The 23,023-nt window shown below is 59.1% G+C and overlaps 1 protein-coding gene across 8 annotated transcripts in view; it reads right to left on the minus strand.

Moving 5' to 3' along the window:
• Positions 1–22,421, minus strand: part of FLT4 (fms related receptor tyrosine kinase 4) — a 41,770-nt gene extending 19,349 nt beyond the window's left edge. For 2 of the 8 annotated variants that reach the window (XM_074313364.1, XM_019716989.2), the window contains exons 1-11: positions 22,205–22,421; positions 8,011–8,107; positions 7,153–7,397; positions 6,846–6,958; positions 6,564–6,726; positions 6,221–6,360; positions 5,614–5,782; positions 5,169–5,286; positions 2,355–2,509; positions 2,102–2,264; positions 599–722 (exon numbers count right to left, since the gene is read on the minus strand). In XM_074313364.1, the coding sequence (XP_074169465.1) occupies positions 599–722; positions 2,102–2,264; positions 2,355–2,509; positions 5,169–5,286; positions 5,614–5,782; positions 6,221–6,360; positions 6,564–6,726; positions 6,846–6,958; positions 7,153–7,397; positions 8,011–8,107; positions 22,205–22,406 (1,689 nt within the window). In that variant the 5' untranslated portion in view covers positions 22,407–22,421. Of the gene's footprint in view, positions 1–598; positions 726–2,101; positions 2,265–2,354; positions 2,510–5,168; positions 5,287–5,613; positions 5,783–6,220; positions 6,361–6,563; positions 6,727–6,845; positions 6,977–7,152; positions 7,398–8,010; positions 8,108–21,750; positions 22,036–22,204 lie in introns of those variants that run through there. The other 6 variants (XM_074313363.1, XM_074313357.1, XM_074313358.1 and 3 more) reach the window with 6 other exon arrangements.
• Positions 22,422–23,023: the final 602 nt, after the last annotated feature.

Here is a 23,023-nt window from a genome sequence, read left to right on the forward strand (position 1 = left end):
AGACTTGCCTACAGCACCTCACTCAGTGCCCTGGGTGGTGACACGGGGAGGGGCTGGGTCCTAGATCTCCAGAAGGAATCTGGCCTGAGGGAGTAGTAAGCTTGGAAACAGGGGAGCAGAAAGGGCCACAGGCCCTGCCTACCATCCAAAGACACCCCTCCACCCCCCAGCACCAAGCCGGGTACTTCCTGGCCAGGCCTGGAACAGGAAGAGGCTCTGGAGGTGTGTAGGAAAACAGGAAGTGACTGTAGGAAGTGGGTGCCTTTGTTCGGTCACCTCCCCCGCCTGGCCCCTTCTAGGCATTGCCCCCAGGCTGGGTCAGCGCTTAGCAGTCTGGAGCCTGTGGGCAGCTGGGGCCCACGGCCTGGACAGGTGGCCTTGAATCTCAGCTTCCCTGTTTGGGAAACAGCTGGAGGTCTGGCCTCCCACCCACAGGGCCAGGGAGCTGAAGCCCCGAGACACTGCAGAAAGGTCAATGACTCAGCTGCCATCCCCAGAGCCCTGAAGGTCTGGCGCAAACCAAGAAGGCCAGGAGAGGGCCCCTCCCCTCCTCCCTTCCCCTTCTTCTCTGCCAGTCAGTGGCATGGCTAAGCCATACCTTATTCTTCCCCTCCACAAACTCGGTCCAGGTCTCCAGGCTCTCAATGGGGTTCACGGCGTCCTGCATGGTCACCTCCCTCCAGTCCTGGCACTGTGGCATGCGGTCTCGCTGTTGCCGCCGGCTGCTGGGGTCAAGGACAAAGAAGGGCAGGTCAGAGGTGTGGGTGGGGAGGGCCTACATTGGGTTGAGCCTTTGTCATACTCTGGGTCACCTTCTATATCATGGTGGGTGAGGGGTGAGCAAGGGGGCGGGGGACTTGATTCTGGAACACTGTCTCCCACTCTTTATGCTCAGGGCCTTGTAACCCCTGCTGCGGGGACTGTCAGACAGCCTGCTGAGTAGCACACAGCGTGGCTCTGTGGTCACCCACCAGCCTGCTGTGCTTACCATCTCCTGGTCTTATATGCCTCTCTTGCAAAGTCCACCCAGATCTCCAGGGGCAGCAAAGACACCACTCCTGCTCCAGGAAGCCCTCACCCTCCCTTCTTTCCTCCCTCCTGCCCCCTTCCAGAGCTGCATCCCCTCCCTGGGCCAGGTGGCATTTATGGGTCTCCCATTAGAGTCTGGGACCCCAAGGGAGGTTCTTGTCTGCCCCTAGCAAGGCAGAGCGGCCCCAAGAGCCTGTCAGCTGGTAAAGAGCATAATAGTAGATCTTCAAAGGCAAGCAAATTTGAAGGGGCCCACAGTGACCCATGGCCTTATGAGCCTTACACATTTGGGGCCAGCTCAGGCCCACAGGCCACCCCTACTGAGCCTCCCTCACTGACCACGCTGAGGCGACAGACTTTCTACCAGCGCCGCTGCCCTGTCTCCTCCCTGGGTTCCCAGCTTCCGTCCCTCCCCAGCTTGTGACCATCCACCCTGCCCACAATGGCAAATCTGTCACTCTTCTGCTGAGCACCTTTCCCTGGCTTCCCAGTCCTCTGGCCCCCCAGGCACCCTCCTCTCCTGTCCCCTGCTTGTCCAAGTTGTCTCTGAGTGTTCTCCCTAGCCTGTCTTGCTGGCACCCAACTCCGTGTAGGGGAGTGTGGCCCAGCAGTTGGGCAAGACATGACCTTGGGAAAGTCATGTCCCTCCTCGCACCCTCAGTTTCCTTTTCTGTAAGAGGTGACAGTAAGCGCTACACAGATGAGCTCATGAGTGCGTGGGCATGCTTGGTGTGCCCTGGGGCTCAGTGCAAGTCTCATGAAACTGGCCTAGGTCTGCCTGCTTAGCGGAAGGTGTCCTGGGTGCCGAGGCATGTCCCGTGGTCCTCTCCGATGATGCCAGTGTGTGTCTGGGGCCTCTGCTGGTGAGGGAGGTGGGTGGGTCCTGACTGATACTGGGAGGGTCTGAGCTTCGCTGGGATGGGGTGAGGTCAGGGACTGGGTACAGTTCTTTTGTGACAAGGTTTGAGTTTAGAGCAGGGCTCTGGGGAGGGGAGCGGGCAGTGAGTAGGGGTCATGGCCGAGGCTGGGGCAGGGCTGGGAAGTAGGAAGGACAGCTTAGAACCATACTCACGTGCTGCGCTGGGTGAAGGTCTTGCAGGGTGTCCACGGCCGCCAGTGCCACTGGACGCTGAGAGGAGCGGGCACCCCGTAGGCAGTACAGGTGAGGGCCTGGCGACTGTGGTGGGAGTAGATGCTGGGGGAGGAGGCCTCCTTCTCATGGATGTGGGGGGGCACTAGAAGCACACGCAGGCAGCTGGTCAGCCAGCAGTCCGCCCGCCCGCCCACCCGCCATCCCCTCTCCTGCCTGCCCACCCCTATCCTACCGTTCACCACCAGCTCCAGGCTGATGTTGCGTCTCAGACCAGCCGCGGAGTTCCACAGGGCGAGGGTGTAGATGCCTGCACTGGCCTCTGTCACCTCCTTGAGGACCAGGGCATGTGGACTGTGGCGCCCTGACACAGCCTTTCTGTCCTTGTACCTGGCCCGGGAAGGGAGTTCAGGGGACTGCATGGGCCCACCCAGCCCATCCTGCCACTCCTTTCCTGCTACACCACAGCCCCTACAACCAGAATGTCCGTCAGGAGGCAGGACCTCTACAGACCAGACCAGGAGGCTGCTAGGAAGGGCCTGCAGACGTACAGGCTGGGGCAGCCGACTCTGCACTGGGGAGTAGGTGGCCTAAAGGCTATGGGGTGGTCTCCAGGCGTGACCACCTGACAGGAACACTGCACATCTGCGACAGCACGCTCGCCACCCCCAAGGTCTTCCCACAGGTAGTGTGTTATAGCTCAGTGCAGCCACCATCTCTGGTCAGCCTGTGGCCAGGGCTGGCCTTCGGCCGCCAGGCTCAGAGGCCAAGCCCAGGAGGATACTGCCCCCCCCATAGGCCCTGTCTGTGCCTGCGGGAGGAGCACCCCCAACCCTGACCACCCCAGGGCGCTGCCTCACTCTCTCCTGGCTCTGCCTTCCTACAACCTGCATTTACTGCTCCCCCTCCCCACTGCTTGCAGGGCTCCCTCCATCCTGTATGAAGTCAAGCACCCACTCATCAGACAAGCCTTCCTGGGTCCTGTGAACCAGCATGACCCTCAGCCGATTCTGCTGCCTACTCATCCCCACTCTGGTTTTCATACACGTCTAGTGGCTGCCTGTCTCCCCCACTGAGCCGTGAGTCCCACAGGGACTATCCCCTTACTGCTGTGTCCCCGTCTCTGTCTTACTGCTGTGACAGAGAGCAGTCCCGGGCTCGTGTAGGTGCCCACTGCATGTCTGCTGCATGTGTGAACAGATGGGTGCCTCATACCCAGAGGGTGGCCTCTCCCCAATCCTGAGCTGGCAGTGCTGCCTCTGAAACCCAGTTCTGGACTCCACCTCAGGCAGGCCCCAGACATATACTTTCCCGGGTGTACTAGGTACAGTCCTTGGGCAGACACCAACAGTGAGGGGGGTACAAGGGCCCTGCTCTTGACGGTAACACCATAGCCAGACTGGGAGGGATGTGACCGGCCCGGGGTCACACATCAGGGCACTGCAGCCTACAGGATTCTGATGCAGAATCCTGCCTGCCGCCTGCCCCGTCTGTGATCCTAGCAAATCCCTTCACCACCCCAAACCCCAGTCCTCATCTGAAAACTGGGGAAATGCAATGCACCTGGCAGGGGTCATGGTCTACCCGAGGTCTGGCACTTAGGGTCAGCCCTCCGCCATACACACGGAGGGTGCTTCGGGAGCTGAGGACCAGCCTGTCTGTCCACTCGGTTCCAATCAGTTCACTTATAATCATCACACACCGAGAAGAATGGGCCCCTGTGGGGCTGTGGTGACCACTAGTGCCCTGGGGCAGGTGTCTCAGTGGACAATGGGGCCAGATGAGCACTTCTTGGACAGAGACATTGGCCAAGAGAAAGGCCAGATGTGGTGGGAATGGTGACAAGAGTATCAGGCCTGGTCAGACCCCAGATGCACCAGAGCCGGCCACCCATCCAGAGCAGAGCAGTCCTGCTGGGCTTGGAGGACAGGGGACAGGGCCCCAGGTGTCTCCAGGAGGCTGCACCTATGAGGGAAATTCCAGGCTGCATCAGTGCCCTTCAGGACCCTGTCTAAAGGGCGCTGGTCTTATACCACATATCCCCAATGGACCTCAAAGTCTGTGGCCTCAGAGACAGGGTCACAGGACCAGGAGAAGCCACTTCCAGCCTACGGTCAGTGAGGTGGGTTCCTAGCTGAGAATGTCTGGGGCTTCTGCTTGCCCATATCCAGGCTTTCAGAACAGATTGTTCTGCCTGAAGAGAGATGCCCAGGCTGGGAAGGGTAACGCTCGTCTGGCCAACTGGAAAAGGACAGAGCAGGGTCCTCCCAAGAGACTGGGCCCAGGGAGGAATGTCCTTCCCTTTCCTGGCCTGTTTCCTCATCTGTATGAGGAAACATACAGATTGTGACCAGCCAGTTAGGCTACATGAACTGCTCAGATGGCCTGAGGGTGCATGGGGGGTACTGCGCTTTCTCCAGCTCTGGGGGAGCTCTCAGTGCCTGGCCAGGGTGACCCACCACTGAGAGACCCCCCCCTCACTGACCCTCGCATACCCTGCAGGGGTGGCCTTACTCTCAGGTTACAGAGCAGAGCCAGGGCTTTCGCAGCCTGCGGGCCTCCAGGAAGCTCTTGCTCACCACCACGTAGGTCAGGCCCTGCCCAGGGCCCGGCTCCATAATAGCTTGTGAAACCCCTGTGGCACCTCTGAATTTCTGGGTAGAAGGGTCCTGGGATGGCAATTTGTTCAGAGGAAAACCTGAAGCCATTGCTGCAGGGCATGCCAGAGCTCTGTGACACACTCCAAGTGGCAAGGCCCTCAGAAATGCTGAGTGGGTGCAAGAAGCAGTTAGAGCCCCAGGCTGTGCCCACCACACGTGCACATAACAGGAGGCATGTATGAGCTTTCACAGTTTAGCAGCAACCCAGGCCAACCTTCCCTCTGGCTGAGGTATTACATTATGTGCAGGTTCCTTAGAGTGTCTTCAGAGGGGGTCCCCACGGGGTCTCTGGGCGCAGGCCCTGCCAGGGAACATGCTGCCCTTCCCACCCCAGGCCCATTCTCAAGCTGGGTCTGGCAGGTAGCGAGGGGCGGGAGCCAGGGCTGTACCATTGGAACTCCGGCGGGGGGTATGCTGCCAGCTTCACGGGCAGCTTCACCAGCTCGTCTCCTGCCGTGGCCTCCAGGACGGGATCCTTGAGCCACTCGACGCTGATGAAGGGCTTTTCTGCCAGTTGGAAGGCATTAGCGTAAATCTGGGTCCCAGTGTCGCTGACCCATCACTGCCCAAAGACTCCCAGGCACGGCCCCACACCCCCAGGAGCCAGACACCTGCAGACTGGGGCTGGCCCTACCCTTCAGGGTGTGGAGACCAGGCAGGCTGTCCACACACAGCCCTCCCTTCCCTCGGGCTGGACTCCACACTGCTTGGTGCACTATGACCTCTGACCCTGGGCCCAGACTGCACAAGGACCCCTGTGGCCCAGGCTTGATGACTGAGCCCCAATGCAGCCAGGCCCTGCTGGGCACACCAACCTAACAACCCCAGCCTTACCGTGCACAATGACCTCGGTGCTGTCCCGGAAGCGCTGGATGCCGTTGTTGGCCTCGCACACGTATGGGCCCAGGTCGTGCTGGCTGACATTGTGGATAGTCAGGATGCTGGAGAGCTCTGTGTGCGTCTGCTGGGAGCGCCGCTCCGGCACCCACTTCCCCCGCTCTGCCTGCCCACACCCAGGGGAAGCCCAGGGTCAGAACAGGCGGGCTCCGGCAGAGCTGACCACCAGAGGCACACACCCAGCCCAGCCAGCAGTGCCTCCGGGAGCCTGGGGCCCAGACCCAGAGTGGTGCTTAGGGTAGGAAAACTTCCGCATCAGACTGGGACTCTGAGAGGAGAGCTGAGTCTGTGCCTCCTCTATATAGAGGCCAGTGTGTGCCAGGTCAGGGCGGGCGTGGGCAGTGATGGCGACTCCTGGGGACACTGTGGGCACAGGGTGGGCGTAGGCAGTAACGGGGACTCCTGGGGACAGTGTGGGCACAGGGCGGGCGTGGGCAGTGACGGGGACTCCTGGGGACAGTGTGGGCACAGGGCGGGCGTGGGCAGTGACGGGGACTCCTGGGGGTGGCTCAGGCACAGCCTCTGGCAGGGCTGCTGGCCTCACCTGCTTCCCTGGATAGTCCCAGTCGAAGGTGACACCAGAGTTGAACTCGGCCCACACGGTGCAATTCAGGACCAGCTTCTCCCCGACCAGAAGCTCCAGCGACTTCTTGGGGAACAGCTGGATGTCATAGAGCTCGTTGCCTGGTGACACACGAACAGTGACCCCCAAGCCCCTCACTGGACAGCGCACACAGAGTACAGGACACAGGGCACCCACCAAGACCAACCGTGGCACCTACAGCCCCATGACTGGGAATTGGGGGCCCCATTCTCCTCCTGAGGTACTCCCAGGACATGGGGAGCAGGCACTGGGCCAGGACCCCGAGGCGGTGGGCGACCCCTACCTGTGATGTGCACGACGAAAGGGTTGGATAAGAAGGTCTGGCCGCCCCAGGTGGCCTCGCACTGCAGGTACAGGGCGTCGCGCAGCAGTGGGGTGGGCACAAGCACGCCTCGGCGGTCATCCCACACCACCTCCTGGCCGTCGGGCTGCAGCACCGAGCTTTGCTGCCGGACACGGTGGCTGTCAGCACCCGTGGCCCCCTCCCCCCGGCCAGGTCAATGGCCACCTTTCCCAGGGACAGGACAGGAGTAGATCCCAGGGTGGAGTGGGGCTGGGGCTGTACCGAGCGCAGCGTGACGTTGAGGCCGGGCATGGACACCAGGCAGGGCACCCACATGGAGTCCTTCCTATTGACCAGGAGTGTGCCCGGCTTGTTGATGAATGGCTGCTCCAAGTCTGCAAAGAGGGAGCAGGCTGTGGGAAGAGCAGGTGGGGCTCAGGGGTCTCTGTCCAGGTGGGGGGCAGTAGGACAGTCCCATGGGGTCCCTAGGCGGGGAGTGACGGTGTGGGTACTGGCTGCCCCTCCGGGACTCAGGACCCTGCCTGCACCACCTGGACGGCTGCAGAAGCACGCGGTCTGGGCCCCTCACCTCTCACGAACACGTAGGTGCTGGCAGCGGTCATGCCCTCGATGCGGGCCTTGATGTATTTGTAGTAGCAGCGGTAGCTGCCCGTGTCATTGGCATGGGCCTCCCGCAGCAGCACCACCTTGCAGTAGGGCCTGGCGTCTGTGCCCTCGCAGTCTCGCACAAACCCCGTGTCCTCACTGTCCTTTGCCCCCGTGGCTGGTGCCTCCTGAGCCCCAGGCCAGGCCCACTCAAGAGGGTGCTGCCCCCTGGCAGAGGACACGGAGGTCAAGAGGGGCCCCACTGCAGCCCCAAGGGCCACAGCTTGCCCACGGGTTGTCTCAGCCAGAGATCAGGACAGCCCAGCGCTGGGCCACACGCCATGGACCCAGCCGGGGGGCACTCTGAGTCCCCTGGGGCCTCTGCCTGGCTCCTAGGCCCCCGTGCGGCAGGCTGGCCTACAGAGAAGCTGGAGTCTCAGTCTAGCTGGGCTGCAGGGCGGATAACACGTCTGGGGCCTGTGACAGAGTAACTGGCCTGGGGTGAGGGCAGCTGAAGTGGGTGCAGGGTGACCTGGGTGGTGGGCATGGGGTGACCTCTGCTCAGTGTGGGGTGACCCAGGGGTGAGTGCAGAGTGACCGCTCTATGGGACATGTGAAATGACCGGGGTGGCTGTGGGTGAGTGGGGTACAGGGTGCCTGTGTCTGAAGGGTCCACAGGCTCCCACACTCGGGCTCCCAGGAACCCCACTAAGTTTCGGGGCCTCTCTGCCCTGGGGAGGCTCTGCCTTCTGGGCCCTTGGCCACCATTTCCTGCCTCAGCTCTGTAGTCTCCTTGGCTGCCAGGTAGGAGGTACCCTGGCCTCTGCCCGGGGCTGAGTACCTGCAGGAGATAGATAGGCTGTCTCTAGAGTCAATGACGTGTGTCTCCTCCGTGATATTCAGGGTCGGTGGGGTCATGGAGTAGCCACTCACCAGGCCTGGAGTGGGAGACAGGGTTAGGGTGGCACTGGGTCGTGAGTTCATCAGGCACAGAGCCCTCCCCGGGCAGGGGCCCTGACAGCATGGACAAAGGCCCCAAAGACAAGCAGTAGCCTCCACCCTGCCCCTGGCCAGGGCCCCCCAAGTGAGGCCTGATGAAGGCCAGGACCGAGCACAGACCTCTGGCCCCACAGGAGCTGAGCTGCCAGCATGTTGACAGGGAGACTGCAAACCTCATCCTACATTGGGGAGGCCTGGAGCATGTCACCTCGGCTTTGTGACCCCCACATACCTGCCTGAAGGCCCCTCCCTCTTGAACTTCACACCCACAGCCACTGCTTGTGAGAGTGTCCTGCACAGCACAGATCATCCCCAAACACGCCCAGAGCTGAGGGCCTCGGCCTCACCCCCGAACGATGCCTATGACCTAGTGCTCTCCATGGAGTCTACTGCATGTGCCCTGTGTCCACCAGCTTGTCTGCCCTCCACACCCCCATGACTGCCCCAGCTCCTCCCGGCTCCCCCACCTCATTCCCCCATTTCCCCCACAGGGTTCGTCCTCAAACACACAAATAACTCCACCTCACCTGGTTGAAAACCCTCCCACAGCCCTCCAGTACCCTGGCCCTTGCCTACCATCCTCCTACCAGCGGGAAGGCATGTGTGTGTGTGTCCATAAATGTGCCTCTGTGTGTGTGTCTGTCTCTATCTCAGGTGTGGATCTGTGTGTTTGTGAGGCTGGTGTATGTGTGACAAGTCTTTGACATGTCAGTGTGTGGGTGCACATGGCCTTGTGTGTGTGTGATCCCGGTGGGGGTGGGAGCAGGCCCCAGGGAGGTCTGGACCTGGGACTCTGGCAGATGCTTCCTGCCAAGACCATCCTGAGACAACAGGAAGAGAGGATTGCATGGTTGGAGGCCCAGGGCTGTGTCCTGTCCTTTTCCCCAAGGCCTTGTCCCCCAGGGGGCACAGCCCACTACCCTGCCCCAGCCCCAGTCCCTTCCAGCCCCACAGGTTGGGCTCCTCTGTCCTTCCAAACCCAGCTCCCCAAGGCCGGGGCCCTACCCTAGTTGGTTCTACACCACCCTGACCTACCTCTACTCCCTGACTACTAGGAAGAGATACCAGGGTGGCACCTTCCACACACCAAGATCTTGTTTCAACATCACACAGACAAGATGGCTGGAAAGTCCTCACCAAGCATCTAGTCCCACTGTACAGACAGGAAAATTGAGGCCCGCCCCCTGGATTGCACTGCACCACCACGTCTCACCTGGCTGGTGCTGTGACAGCTGCAAACTCCATCCTTAGCCTGAACCCAGTGTGCCCCTGCCTGGCACTCAGGCCAGAACCCTTGGCCTCAAGCCCCCAAAATGGGAAGGTGGCCCAGGCTCTTCTCCCAGGGGTCTTCTCCATGTGGGCTCTGCTGCCAGGTCCACTCATCTCCAGGTGGGTGCCTGGCCCTCCATACACCTCTGCCCCCCACCTTGCACCCCCTGGAGAGGGGGCACCCTGCATGGGGAGGCTCGCCTGGGGTTGTGAGGGGCTGGGAAGGAACCTGAGAGGGCAGCTCTGAGCTGGATCTCGCAGAAGCAGCATTTTCCAGGCAGTGGAAAGTGAATAAAGCCATGCCAGGCAGACAACTGGCCTCTGAGCTACAGAAGAGGGGCGATGATGGACTTGGGTTTGGACCTGTGGAGGATGAAAGAACTGGCCCTCCTGATGGACCAGTTAGGGGTCAGGCCTGAGACGGATGTAAGCACAGGGTAGAGCCTCCTCGGCCAGCACCCACCTGCCCTGGGACTGTGCATGCCCACGGTGAGGCCTGCAGTGTTGCCCAAGGGAGACTGAGCGTCCCTTCTCTGGGATGCACATCCAGGGCACACCTGGTACCCCTAGCTATGGAGCTGTGACAGACGTTAGCCCAGCCTCCTTGGGCAGCTCCTCTTTGCTTCCAAGATAAAGCAGGGCACGCCAGGCCTCTCCTTTCTTCTGACTCCCCTTCTCTCCAGCTTGATTTTGTGACACATCTCCTAGTCACAGGCCTCTCACTAGCATCCCAAAGTGCCAGGCTTTTCATATCTTGAAGTCTTTACTCATCTTTTCACCCAGGACATTTGTACTCCTTCCCTCCTGAGATGCTGTCTTTTTAGAGTCTAACTTTTTAGAGTCTAACTCTAGGTGAATGGGTGGGTGGGTGGATAGATGGATAGGTGGGTGGGTGGATGGATGGATGGAAGGTGGGTGGATGGATGGATGGGATGGACGGGGGATAGGTGGATGGGTGGGTGGGTGGATGGATGGATGGGTGGGTGGGTGGATAGATGGATGGAAGGTGGGTGGATGGATAGATGGAAGGTGGGTGGATGGATGGATGGGATGGACGGGGGATAGGTGGATGGGTGGGTGGGTGGGTGGGTGGATGGATGGATGGATGGATGGAGGGTGGGTGGGTGGATGGATGGATGGAGGGTGGGTAGATGGATTGATGAAGAGTGGGTGGGTGGGTGGGTGGATGGGTGGATAGGGGAATGAAGCCTACAGGAGCTTCCTCCTTAGAGGCCACCGCACAACCAAAGGAAGCATCTACACCACTGTACCAACGTTGTATTAAAGGGGGGCCATCCATTGTGCTTGCCAATCCTTTCACCCAACCATTTGACCCCCTCCTGTGCTGCCAGCTGCCCTGACTTGCCCCCAGTGCCCCTCTGTCTTCACTCACTTCCACTGAGACCTGCATGATAAGCAGACCTCCCTGCAGACTCATTGTCCACCGCTGTCCTTACTGCCTTAACTGAGATCTGGCTTTCTGAGGATGCCGCTGCCCCTAGGGTGGGTACTGCTCTCCACCGCACACGCCTGACATCAGAGAACTCCTCGTGGCCACCTCCCCTTCTCTGAGGGCATGACCCACTCCCCACTAAAGCTGTCATCAGCGGTTGTCTTGGTCACGTCCCCTCATTCTCTGCTCCCGGCTCTCCAGCCCCCTCCACTCAACGCGGGCCATTCGCCATGACTTCAGCACCCACACAGATGACTCACCAGCACCCTGGCCTTTCCAGTCCTCATCTCCACTCTCCTCTGCCCCACTCCCCTGGGACCCTCACTCCCGGACACACCCTGGACCTGGTCCTTGCCGGAAGCTGTACCATCACCAAGTGTCTGCCTCCCTGAGCTTCTCTCCTGCCTCCTCTGGCTCCTGCTGGGTGTCCTTGTCCCACCACTAAGTTCTTCAGCTGCATCAAAACTCCCAGGCCAGGGACGCCTCCCCATTCACCCCCTCCTGGCCTCACCCTTATCCTGACACAGAGTGTCCCATGGCCCATTATTCTGTTCGGTCCCTTGTCTCTTGCCCTCCATGCCAACCCTGCAGCTGGCATCACCAGCCCCTCAGTGGCAGAGCCCCACACTGAAGCCTCCCCTTTCTTTTTTTGTTAGCAGACCTACCGGGCCTTGGGGCTGCAGTTCAGGGCACTCTCCCCACCCACACCCCGCTGTTGCCCTCTCAGTATTAACTAAGTGAAACCATCAGATGGAGATATCTCATCATCCCACATCCAGACCCCACACCCCCAGCCTGAGCCCTAAAACTCTCTGACACTCCTACTCCCAAGGTAAAGCACTCCATCGTGCCGAGGATCCCAGACCCTGGACATGACTCCTGCAGATAATTTCTTTCACTTCTGAACACTAACATTTCTCTATGCAATCATCTCCTGTTTCATAAACAAAAATAAAACTCCAATTCCTTGACCTTATATTCCCTTCTAGCCACTGCCCCCTTTCCCATTCCCCTTCATAGCAAAAGCTCTGCTCATTGTTTCCCTCCTTTCTCATTTGCTCATCCTCCCATTGGGGTGCAGCTCTGTGCCCTGCTTCATGGCCTCCCAGGACCTCCAGGCTGCAGGACCCATGGGCTCTTGCGGGCAGCGAGCAGAGCTGTCCTTTCTATGGGCCTTCTGTGAGCTCGCTCTCCTCTGTCTTCCTCCTCCCACTCTGTCCAGCACCAAATGCTGTGTTCCTCACTCTCTGTTCTCCACTGATCTCTCTCCTAAGTGTCCAGATACCTCCAAAATCTTTATCTCCCACCCACATCCCTTCTCTCAACTCCAGCTTAAAGGATCCAGCTGCCACTGCACTTAGGCACCCCATAGACTCCAAGTTCCACACTTTTGATGCTGAATTTCAGACTCGCACCCTCTCCACCCCTGCCAAAGGCTCCTCCTTGATAGCTTCCATCTCCCCAGATGGGAGTGGCTGTGGACGCCCTCCTCTCCTGCCCCAGCCCTTCTGTCACCACCAAAGCATCTCAGAGCCAGCTCCTGCTCGCCGCCTGAGGACTGGGGCCTGCCCACTGCACTAGGCTCCAGCATGGCTCCCTGGGCCCACTCTTGCCCTCCTCTACTCCTCGCGCAGTTGTTAGTGATAGTTTTAAAAGCTTGTGTTTTCCTGTTAGTGAGCTCCCACTGTACTTTCAGGAAAAGTCAAACTCCTGGCTTCGGGTTGGTCCCCGCCCGTCTCCATACTCTCTTGGTCCAGTCTCACCACACGTGCACGTCCTCCAGCCACCATGGCCTCTGGGCTGTTCCATAACATTCCAGGCTTCTTCTTCCTACCCCAGGCTTTTGCACACACCTTTCCTCCTGATTTGCCTCCTCTCACATGCTCTGCACAGCTGGCTTCTTTTCATCGTTAGCTTAGGCGTGACCTCCTCACCGCTCTAAAACCTAAGTCCCTTTCAACTTTATCTCAGCCTCCTGGTGGCTCACTACATCCTTCTTGTCACAATTTGTAATTACCTTATTTACTTATTCGTTTAACTTATGTTTTTCCATTTCCTCAACTAGATCATAAATGTCAATGTGGTAACGACCAAGGCAGTCCTCTTTTCTACCCCCACGCCTGGCACAGCACCTGGCACAGAGGCAAGGCTCTACACATACTTGTTTAATGAATAAACAGACAGATGGATAGATGGATGGATGAATGGAAGGAAGGAAGGAAGGGAGGGAGGGAGGGAGGGAGGGAGGGAGGGAGGGAGAGAGGGAGGAAGGAAGGGAGGAGGGAAGGAAGGAAAAAAGGAAGGATGAAAGGAAGGAAGGAAGGATAGATGGGTGGATGGATACATGATGGAAGGATGGAAAGATGGAAGGACAGATGGACAGAAGGACAGGATGGAGGGTGGGTGGAAGGATAGGTGGATGGCTGACTGGCTGGCTAAAGGAACTACTGAGGGTTTCCTTTGGGTTAAAACTGTGTCACCCTGTTGCTCCTTTGAAGATGATGTTCCCGTTTTAAAGGCCAGTCTCCCTGGTGACCGTGTGTACACCAGGGCCTGAGGGCTGCCATGTCCAGAGGCTCCATGCTGCCCAGCCCCCACCTGCAACCCTGGAGAAGGCGCATCCTTCCTGCCTGGCTGTTGTCTGTCCCTGCTGTCCTTCCCTTCCGCAGCAGGAAGCGCTGTCATCCTGGCCTCTGCTGCACTCCCCCTGCCTTCCTGTTCCTGGCCCAGGAACTGGCTTCTTCCTTCCCCTGGCCAGCGGCCCTGGCCCCCCAGCTTGTAGCAGAGCAGTCGGGCCAGGCGCCGGGCCGAGGTCAGGGAGGCCAGAGTGTACACTTCTCTGTGCTGTCAGCAGCCTTGGGCAGCAGGGACCTTGGTGTCAGCCACAGGAGGCTGATTGTGGGAGCAGCACACTGGGATCCTAGGTGAGGGGCGGGCAGGAGGGGCGGGAAGTCTCGTGGGTTAGGCACTGACCAGCAGTCACAGCCTGGGAGGGTAGGAGGGATCCCGGGTCCAGTCAACAAGGAGACTGAAGTTCCGGGCCCCACAGCAGCGCTGGCTGGCAGCTGTGCGGGAGCCCAGGTCTGGCCCAGCTTAGGCCTCTCCCTGCCCGGGCCCAGCCCTCTCATCTCTCCATCCCTTCTCTCCCACTACTACCCTGAGAGCCTCCCTGTCCCCCAGTAGTCCCCTTCTTGGCCACCAACCTGTCCCTCAGCCTAGAGGAGTGTCATGGTCTGAGAACACCTTTACTGACTTTGTGGCCCCCTAGAGCTGTGCATGACCTTGGCCTGGCCTCCAGGGTGACGCCCACCCAACAGGCCCCACGCTGCTAGCCTGCTTCACCTCCCAACAACCAGCCACAGCTGCTGTCCCCTTGCGGATCCCACCAGGCCCTTGCTTGCCCCCCAGGGGCTCAGGCGGGGTCCTTTGCCCCTCCCCGCTCCCTGTGCCTGGAGAACTGCTGCTCCTGCACCAGGGCCCAAGCAGCAAGCCTGAGACCAGGAGCTGACAGCATCACCCCACCGCACCCCTGAATGCCATATGGGGAGCAACTGTGTCACTGGGCAGCTCCTGGGGATCAGGATGTCATTGGCCCATGACTGTCCCCAGGTCCAGCAGGGCTGACCAGGGGTGACATCAGGATGGCCTGTGAGCTCAGGACCGTTCCTCCATGCCCTGGCAGCATGTGGCAGTAGCAGTTATTGCATTTGACAATCCCTGTTGTAGTCAGCTGAGGGAGATAGGGCTGTGTGGTGGCCCTGCCAGTCTGGTCCATACTCTCCTTAGCAGCTGTGCACATGAGGACAGAAGCAGTTAGGGGCAGGCCAGTGGCTACAGATCAGGGATGAGCAGAGTGAGAAACACTGGGGGACAGATGGCCAGGTGGGGCTGGCCTTGGGGTCTCCCTGCATCGGTCCTAGGGCTGGGAAGAGGGAGAAGACCTGCTCCAGAGCCCTTGCCCTTCACTCTTGGGGTCAGGCCTATGTATAGTCCTGGGGGGAGATGAAGGGGTGTTCTGTCCTGGAATTCCCCCCACCTGGCTAGCAGCCTCTGAGCCTCCAGAGTTGAAGGGTGAAGGTCAAGAGGCCTCAGTCCCCCTACCCCCACCCTGCAAGACTGAGATGGCTGGGGTGGGAGGAGCTGTTACCACAGTGTATACCACAATGCCACCCTCTGGCTGTGTGGCCTTGGGCAAGTCACTTCCTTCAAGCCCCAGTTTTCCCACATGTGAAGTATGAATTGTCCCCAGGATTACTAGGTATCACAGACCACAAATAACATAATACTACATTAAGAACCATCATAAAAGCAGTTACTGACTCCCGCACACTGAGCCCTTCTTTGTCACAGACTGCTGAGCTCTTTGCAGTCACAGCTGCTACATCTCACCGTGACTCTGTGCCATGGTCACAATGTGGAGGTGGAGCGTCAGAGAAAGCCTTGCTGGTGGGTCGAGTGTTCACGTGAGCTAAAATGGGCTTTGTAGACTGAGGAGGAGTTTGCTGCCCCAGGAGGAGGACACACAGGACAGAGGGACTGGTGCAAAAGCCAGAGTGTGGGTGACCTTGGACTGTCAGGTAGATGGAACAAATGGAGCATGGTGTGGGGCGATGAGGCCACAAAGAGGCCCCCAGTCATAGGCCCAGCCTCAGGCTCATGGCCAGCTCCTTGTATCCGGGGCCCTGTTCTGCTCACCAATGTGCTCCCTCCTCTTAGCCGTGACCCACCCATGGGGTTTCAAGGCCACCTCTGACCTCCCCATTGTCCCTGGCAGCCCTCCTGAGCACCAGTCCTTGGGTGCCCTGCTTCCCAGATGTCGTCTGCTGGCCGCCCCCAGCCCTCAGACCCAGAGCAGACCACACCTCCCATTAGGGAGGACAACTGGAGCTACGGGCACACACTGCCCACCATCTAGGTGAGCAAGTGTTAAAAGGACAGAGAATTCCCAGTGTTGGCAAGGCTATGGGCAAACAGGTCTCACAGTGATAAAAAAAATGCTCACACACTTTGACCCAAAATTTTGCTTACGCTGATACATCCTGTTACAATAACAGCAAATGTGTATTTAGCACTTTTCTGTGGGCTGGCCTGCTGTACACACCACACTCCTCTAATGCCCCCCCCCCCCCCCGTGGGGGATACTATTCTTGTCATTCTGCAGATGAGAAAACTAAAGCACAGAGGTTAACTTGCTCGTCAGAGATTATCTTTGGGAGCAGGATTATGGGACGCTACTGTTTACTCCATACAGGCCTACATTTCTGCAGTTTACAGAATGTAACACCCTTAAGCCCATGGAGTCATCCTTCTTCCACCAGCCCTGGAAACACTGCTCTCCCTCCTGTGAGGTTCACCATCCTAGTGGCGTCACCTGCAAGTCACACCTGATTCCACTCATCCCCCACAACCAATTGGTCACCACATCGCATCCATTCTTATATCCAGCATCAAAGTCAGGATGGCCAGGAGTGCCAGGCCCGCCCTTCTCCTCTCCCTGTCACCCTGGCAATCACAGCACTCAGACATCTTACAGTGGACACCTTCTGGCCAGAGAGCCACTCTAGACATTCCGGGCTGCCCCCTCTACAGGTCCCTTCCCCTCCTCCCCACTATCTGGCCAGCCTCAATGTCCCATCCCTGGCTTAGCACACCAGAGTCTCCCCACTGGTCCAGACCTTACCCGGTGGTCAGAGGATCTTTCTAGAACACAAGTCCCTCTCTTGCCTAAAAGCATTCCCTGCTTCCCCTCTGTTTGGGGGCAGAATCTGAGCTCCGCCATGACCCTCCAGCCAGCTTTGTCACCTGCTACCTGCCTGGTGCCTATTCCAGCCCTGGAATGGAAAGCTGAGGCTCTCTCCTGGGGACCCCTGTGCATATTCCCACAGCCTGCAGCTCTGGGCAGGGACTGGCTCATGGCACTTGACAAGGCCTTTTCAGGTGTCATCATCAGCTTGGGACTTATCCAGTGATTGCCCCTGACTGGCTTTAAGGATCTGGGGGACAAAGGGACAGCACACAGTGTGTGGGCAGGTGTAAAGGTGAGGGATGAAGGTGCAGATGTCTTACACAGAGGTAGGCACATTGGCCAGGGGTAGGCCTGGGGAAGGCAATGCACCTGTGGGGCATGACCTTTGAAAAGGTCTCTGGGACATCAAGGTAAAAATGTCCCTGAGGTGGTCAGAAATATAGGAGCCCACATGCCCACCTGTCTAGAGATTTCCCCGGGAGTGCGGACAACTGCCTGCATGCCTGCCCCTCTGACCCCTTCCACCCCCATGCCATCTGGAATCAGACACCTGTCACCCCCTCAAAGCTGCTCTAGCATCTAATGAGCCACTTTACCCCTCTGGCCTCAATTTCCTAGTCTCCAGAATGGGCACAGGAAGCCTATGTCACAAGGTAAAACTTCACACACCTAGTGTGAAGCAATTTGATTGACCATTTCACAGAGGTGTGGCTCTCTGCCAGACACTACAAGTGTGCGTGTGAGTGTGCGTGCTTGCTCAGACTACTCTGCACAAACGTCTTCATCAGGATGAGATTAGGGTAGCTCTGAGGAGAGTCCTTTAGGATGGGTGAGGATAAAAGCTTCCTCCAAGCCCACCTGAACACCTGGATTCCAGGCTCTCAGGGTACACAGCAGTGGGAATGAAGCCCCCTCCCTCCTCATAGGGTCCTCCCACTTACTTAGGGCAGCACCCTGGCCTTCTGTCCGGGGTTCTATGCAGGCTCGGGAAGGCAGGGTGAAGGGCAGCACGGATCTGGAGCAGGAGAAATGTCCTGCACTGGGGCTGGGGTGCATGGTGGGCGTGGGCTAGGTGGACACGGGCCGAGGGGTGCCCTGGAGACCCCAGCATGAGGACCTCTACCCCCCACCCAGGAAGCTGGTGCTGACCACTGGGGGGCTGCTGAAGGTTCAGGTCTCTGTTTTAGAGTCCCTCTGGGGGCAGTGCAGAGGCAATTTCAGGAAGCAGGGGCCGATGGTGAGTCTGAGTGGGAGTGGGGGCTGCCTGAGTACCCCCAGGGGGTGGGAAGGAGGGAAACCCTGGCAGATGCTGACCTCCCAGCACTGCACAGCTGCAGGTACAGCCAGCTGTGCTGGGCAGTTGCCCCCGCCTGCCTGGGGTCAGCACGGGCGGTGTTATCAGACTGCCCAGCTGGCTCAGAGGTGGCCCCCCAGCACTGCTATATCGGGGCCGTGGGCTCCTGCTGCAGGAAGAGGGAAACGCAGGCAGGATGTCCTTTCCTGTGGCCGACAAGTCCTTTCCCATGAACCCCTGCTGACCTCGCTGACCACGTGGCGGGGCTCCCCCACTCACCACCCTGACCTGTGCCTGCTCGCTGGGCCACCCACACCCAGCCTGGCCTGGGGCAGGGTGTGCCTGCTGTCTGCCTGCCCAGCCTCAGCTGCTGCCACCATGCAGACCTGCACCTTCCTCTCCCAGACTTCAGCCTTCGGCGTGACCGGAAAACCAAGATCCCAGAGGAAGCCAGTGTCTGCAGAGGATCGAAACTCAGGAATGCCCGCTCCAGCTGGACACGTCAGCCAGGCCTCACTCAGAGGTCGGTGCAGGGAGTGTGAGCCGCTGTCCGTACCCCTCTCTCCATCCCACCCCTCCAAGTGGCATCTCAGAGGGCTATGGGGCACAGGCTAGGCCCCCGTGGAAGGAAATCTGCCACGTGGAGGAAAACACCCAGACAACAGCAGGAGGGGTGTAAGCTATACCGAGAGAAGAACTTCCCCTCATGGCTAAGACCCCACTTAATTTCCCTGGGGTCCCCTCAGCCCCATCATACTCAAGTGCTCCTAATTTTCCTCCTTCCTTATCTGGTCAAGTTGTATCAACTAGGGTCTCCCGGAAAGTCCTGTTGGACACCTCCGCCCAGAAGACCTGCCTTCACCTTTCTCCACATCTGCTACTCCTCCCAGGGTCCCCATCTGGTAAACAACCTCATGACCCATTCTGTTGCTTAAGCCAGAGACTGGCCCTCGTCACACTCTCCCCACCATTCCCAGTTATGGCTGCCTGCCCCTCGAGTGCAGCTCCTGGGTTCACCCACATCCTCCTTGCTGTGGGCTTGCATCTGGTCTTGTGCCTCTGGTGATGCCTTCATGGGCCCCAACCAGGTGGCTCCCTGCTCAGAATGTCCCCTTTCCAGAAGTGCTGCTGGCTCCTGCCACCTCTACCTGCCTCGTCTCCCCCACCCCAGACCCTAGCCAGCCTCATCTGACCACCCACGAGTCCCCATACACAGTGTGTCCCATACACAATCTGGACTTTCCTGCCTCTGAGGGGTTCTTTGCCCTGCTTGGAATTCCCTGCCCTGAAGCCTGCAGATCCTCCAGGAAGCCCCAAGCTGGAAGTGCCACTGCCTTCCTGTGCAGCCACAGCCACCAGCTGGGCCTCACTGGGGTCACTGAGCACTTTTGTTCCTGTGTTACAGACGTCTGATGCCACATTTGTGTCCCTGCTAGTCTGGCATTCAGGAAACCCCTGCAGGATGGGGCCGGGTCCAAATTCCCCCTGGACCACGCTGAGCACCATAGCTTGTGACTTGCACAGAACTGCAGTCGCCTTCCCTCCGTCAGGGTGCCATTGCCTGAGGGCAGGGTGGAGAAGGCACAGCTGGGAAACGACCGGACAGTCCAATTGTGACACCTCATGCCCACCGTGCTCTGAGGAGGCAGAGCCCCTCAGCCACACTGACCCTGTGCCTCTGGACTGGCAGGCACGTGAACAGCACCTGCACTGGAATCCCCGCAGCACTGAGCTGAGGCCAGTGGTCCACAGGCACCAAGTAAGGTGAGCCCAGCTCCCACATCCAGCCTGGACCACTCCACCCCCACACCTCTGTCCCATACCTGGGTCTGGCTCAGGGCTGAGTAGCTGGGACAGTGGAGAGTGGGATGGCCTTGTGCGACTCAGCCCACGGCAGGGGCCAGCATCCTCAGGCCAGGCCAATGTAGCTGCCCAGCTGTCACCTGCCTCCTCTGCATGTCCCTGAGCTGAGTGCCCACTGTCCAGAGACACAAACAGCCTCTCTAGACAAAGCCTCTCGGGACTGACTTCTGCCATTTGCCCTCTCTACAGGGACACTGCCTGGGCAAGGCTTTTCGGAACTGGACTGAGACACCGAGCCATGAAGTCCAGCCCAAGCACAGTCCACAGTACTTGCCAGCCTGTCACACTGCTCTACCTGGGGAAACTGAGGTGCAGGGAAAGGAAGAGAGCGGTGCAGGCGGTACAGCAAATGACTTAGGGGGAGAGCTGGAACAAGGGTCTGGTTCTACAACCAATAGCACACATTTGAGGATCAACTTCAGGGTCCCCAGGCTTCGCACCTGCCATCACCTGGCCTCCTCCTTTGGCTGTGCTGACACTCAGCTGAAGTGTATACACTTCTGCTCCAGCATCCCCATCAGGCTGCAGAGTCCTCCTCACCCAGCAGTGTGGGTGCGACAAATGCAGGGCTCGGGGGGTGGGGTGGGGGGTAGCAATGATGTCCTCTCCTCTCTGTGGGCATCTCCCTGATCCAGCCTGGGCCACCCTTCCTATGGGCGCCTGCAGATGACATCCTCTCTTCTCCCCTTCACTGCCGAACTTTGGAAAGACTCACTTGCACTGATGGCAGGCCTCACCCACCTCCCCTCCTCCACTTCCCGAGCACCAGGACGCCAACCTCTCTTGGTTCTTACACCCTGAAGAATGTTCCCATCTCCTTGGAAGCCTCTCTCTCTGGCCCCTCTGCGGAGGGATGTCCCATCCTGGACCCTTTGCTCTGCTCCCTCTCCAGTTCCCCAGCCCAGCCTCTTTCTGATATTACACCCAGCTGCCTGCCAGATGTCTCCTCAAGGCAGGGTCTCCCACCCTTCAGCCCCGCAGTCCAACCAAGGCCCCATTCACTTCTCCCACACTCATTCAGTCACTCAACAAACAATACTGAGCACCTGTGAGAGCCTGGCCCTGAGCTGGGTGCAGGGGAAAGGCCCAGGGGAGGCAGGATCAGTTCAGATCAGCCCAATTCCAGGCACAGACACATGCCCTCCTCCCACATGCCTTGAGGTTCGTCCACACTCTGTCAGCCCACGAAGGCACAGAAAACCAGGGCTTTGTTACCCCCAAGACCTGGGTTGACCACTTTCCTTACTATTGGCCTCCTGGGGACCTTGGAGAAGTTACATATGTCTTTGGTCTAAGCATCTCCATCTGAAAAGTGGGTCTAGCACTCCCGTGTGAGGATTAAGAGATGAAGCACGCGAAAGCCAGTATTCAGAGCCCACCGTGTTCCAAATGGTGAGGTTCCCATCTCTTCCTTCAGACCTCCCAGCACTCCTCCCACTGCCCCACAGCCATCCCTCTTACCCTCTGATTTCCAGCGTGGACTTCCAGCTCATTCCCTTTCCACTCCTGACGCTTTATCCCTGCCATCTTCAGCCAACCATACCGCTCTGCTCCCTCCTCATCCCCCATCCTCCGTTTCTCTCCAACTCCACAGAGGCAACCTCCCGTGGTGTTCCCATCACAAACCCGATCCAGCCTCTCCTGAACTTAAGATCCTTCTGTGGTGGCCCCTGCCTTATGGCCCAGGCTCCTTAGTTCAGTCTTCAAGACCCCTGCACCCCCAATACGGGGAGGGCAGGTCTCCTGCCTCTTCTGCCGTGCGGATCGCTCACAAGTTGCCGACTTCAGATTCGCCTCAAGTTCCAACACGCACCTGCGCGCAATCCTACGGACGGCGCCTGTTTCTAGCAGTCCCTGAACACCCGCCCCGGAGTCCCTGGCCCGAGGAAGGTGGGCGCCCTCCCCGAGCGCCCTCTGGGGGACCTATCTCGAGCGCAGACGGCAGGGAAGTACGCACCCAGGTCTGCGGCCCGGCGGGAATAGCGGCCTCGGCGCCGAGACGACCCCGGGCGCGCGCGGGTCGGAGCACCGGGGCTCCGCGGGGGAGTAAGGAAGCAAAAGATCAGAAAAAGAATGAAGCGCGCCGGCCGGGTTCCAAAGCAGCTGAGCCATCGATGGTGGAGCGAGTTCGGGAACCCGGGCACGATTCCTGCGTTGCGGTGCAGCCGGAGCCCAGTCCCTGACCCGGCTGCAGTCCCCGCCCGCCCTTTCCTCATCCCGGCCGGCCCGGGCCGGACCCGCCGTGCTTCGTCCGGTGTCGGTACCCCTGTCTCCCGGCCCTGTCTCCCCTGGTGCCCCAAGATGACGGATGCCCTATCCCCCGTCCGTACCCGTCGGTGCAATCCCACACTCGCCCTGTGAGAGCGTCCCCCTCGCCGCCAGCCGCGCACCCGGGAGGGAGGAGGGCTTACCGTGCTTGCCGTGGAGGAGTCCGAGGCAGAGCCACAGGCGCAGGCACAACGCGGCGCCCCACTGCATCTCCGGCCCCTGCAGCGCGGGTCGGACCTGCAAAGCCGCCGCTGGGGGGTCGCGATGTGAGCTCTGGAGAGGGTGGGGCGGGGCCGGGACGGGGCTCCAGGGAGGGGCCAGGCCCCCTCGGACCGCCCCGTGCATCTCTCAGCCCCGCCCCCGGCCGAGAGGACGTCCAGCCTCGAAAGACCGTGCCTGCTGTGCACCGATGGTTGGAGGCTGGTCAGTGCCCTCTTCCGAGTTAACTGCGGTTCTTGGGGTCATCGGGGCGGCTCCCGGCGGGCAGAGAAGAAAGGTAACGCACATGTCCTTGGTTGTGCGCTTAAACCGGAATGGAGTCCGGCGGTCAAGGTTGAACAAAATGTGGCAGCGCGTATTTTTCTGTAATTTTCTTCAATCAATAAATATTACGTTTAAAGTATAAATAAATAAATAAATAAAGTTTAAAATAGCTGTACATCAAATCTTTGAGTACATTCCGCAGACTTTATCTTACCACCTACATGGTGTGGATGGAGGCTGTATTATATTGGGCCAGGCACCCGATGTAATCCACCTCCACCCTGCAGACATTGCCTCCTCTTTAGATCTCCCCTAAATATTTTTGCTCTGAGCTCATTCATAAGCCCTTTTATCAGGTGACACTTTACTCTCTGACTTGGCAACCGTCCCACTGACTTCCTTTCTCTTTTCAGTTCTGTCTCTAGAATTTTCCTATTTAAAAATAAATCCCATGACGATGTCTATCTCCCTCCCTTGCT

This window comes from Rhinolophus sinicus, linkage group LG10 (assembly GCF_036562045.2).
Source record: "Rhinolophus sinicus isolate RSC01 linkage group LG10, ASM3656204v1, whole genome shotgun sequence".
NCBI lineage: Eukaryota > Metazoa > Chordata > Mammalia > Chiroptera > Rhinolophidae > Rhinolophus > Rhinolophus sinicus.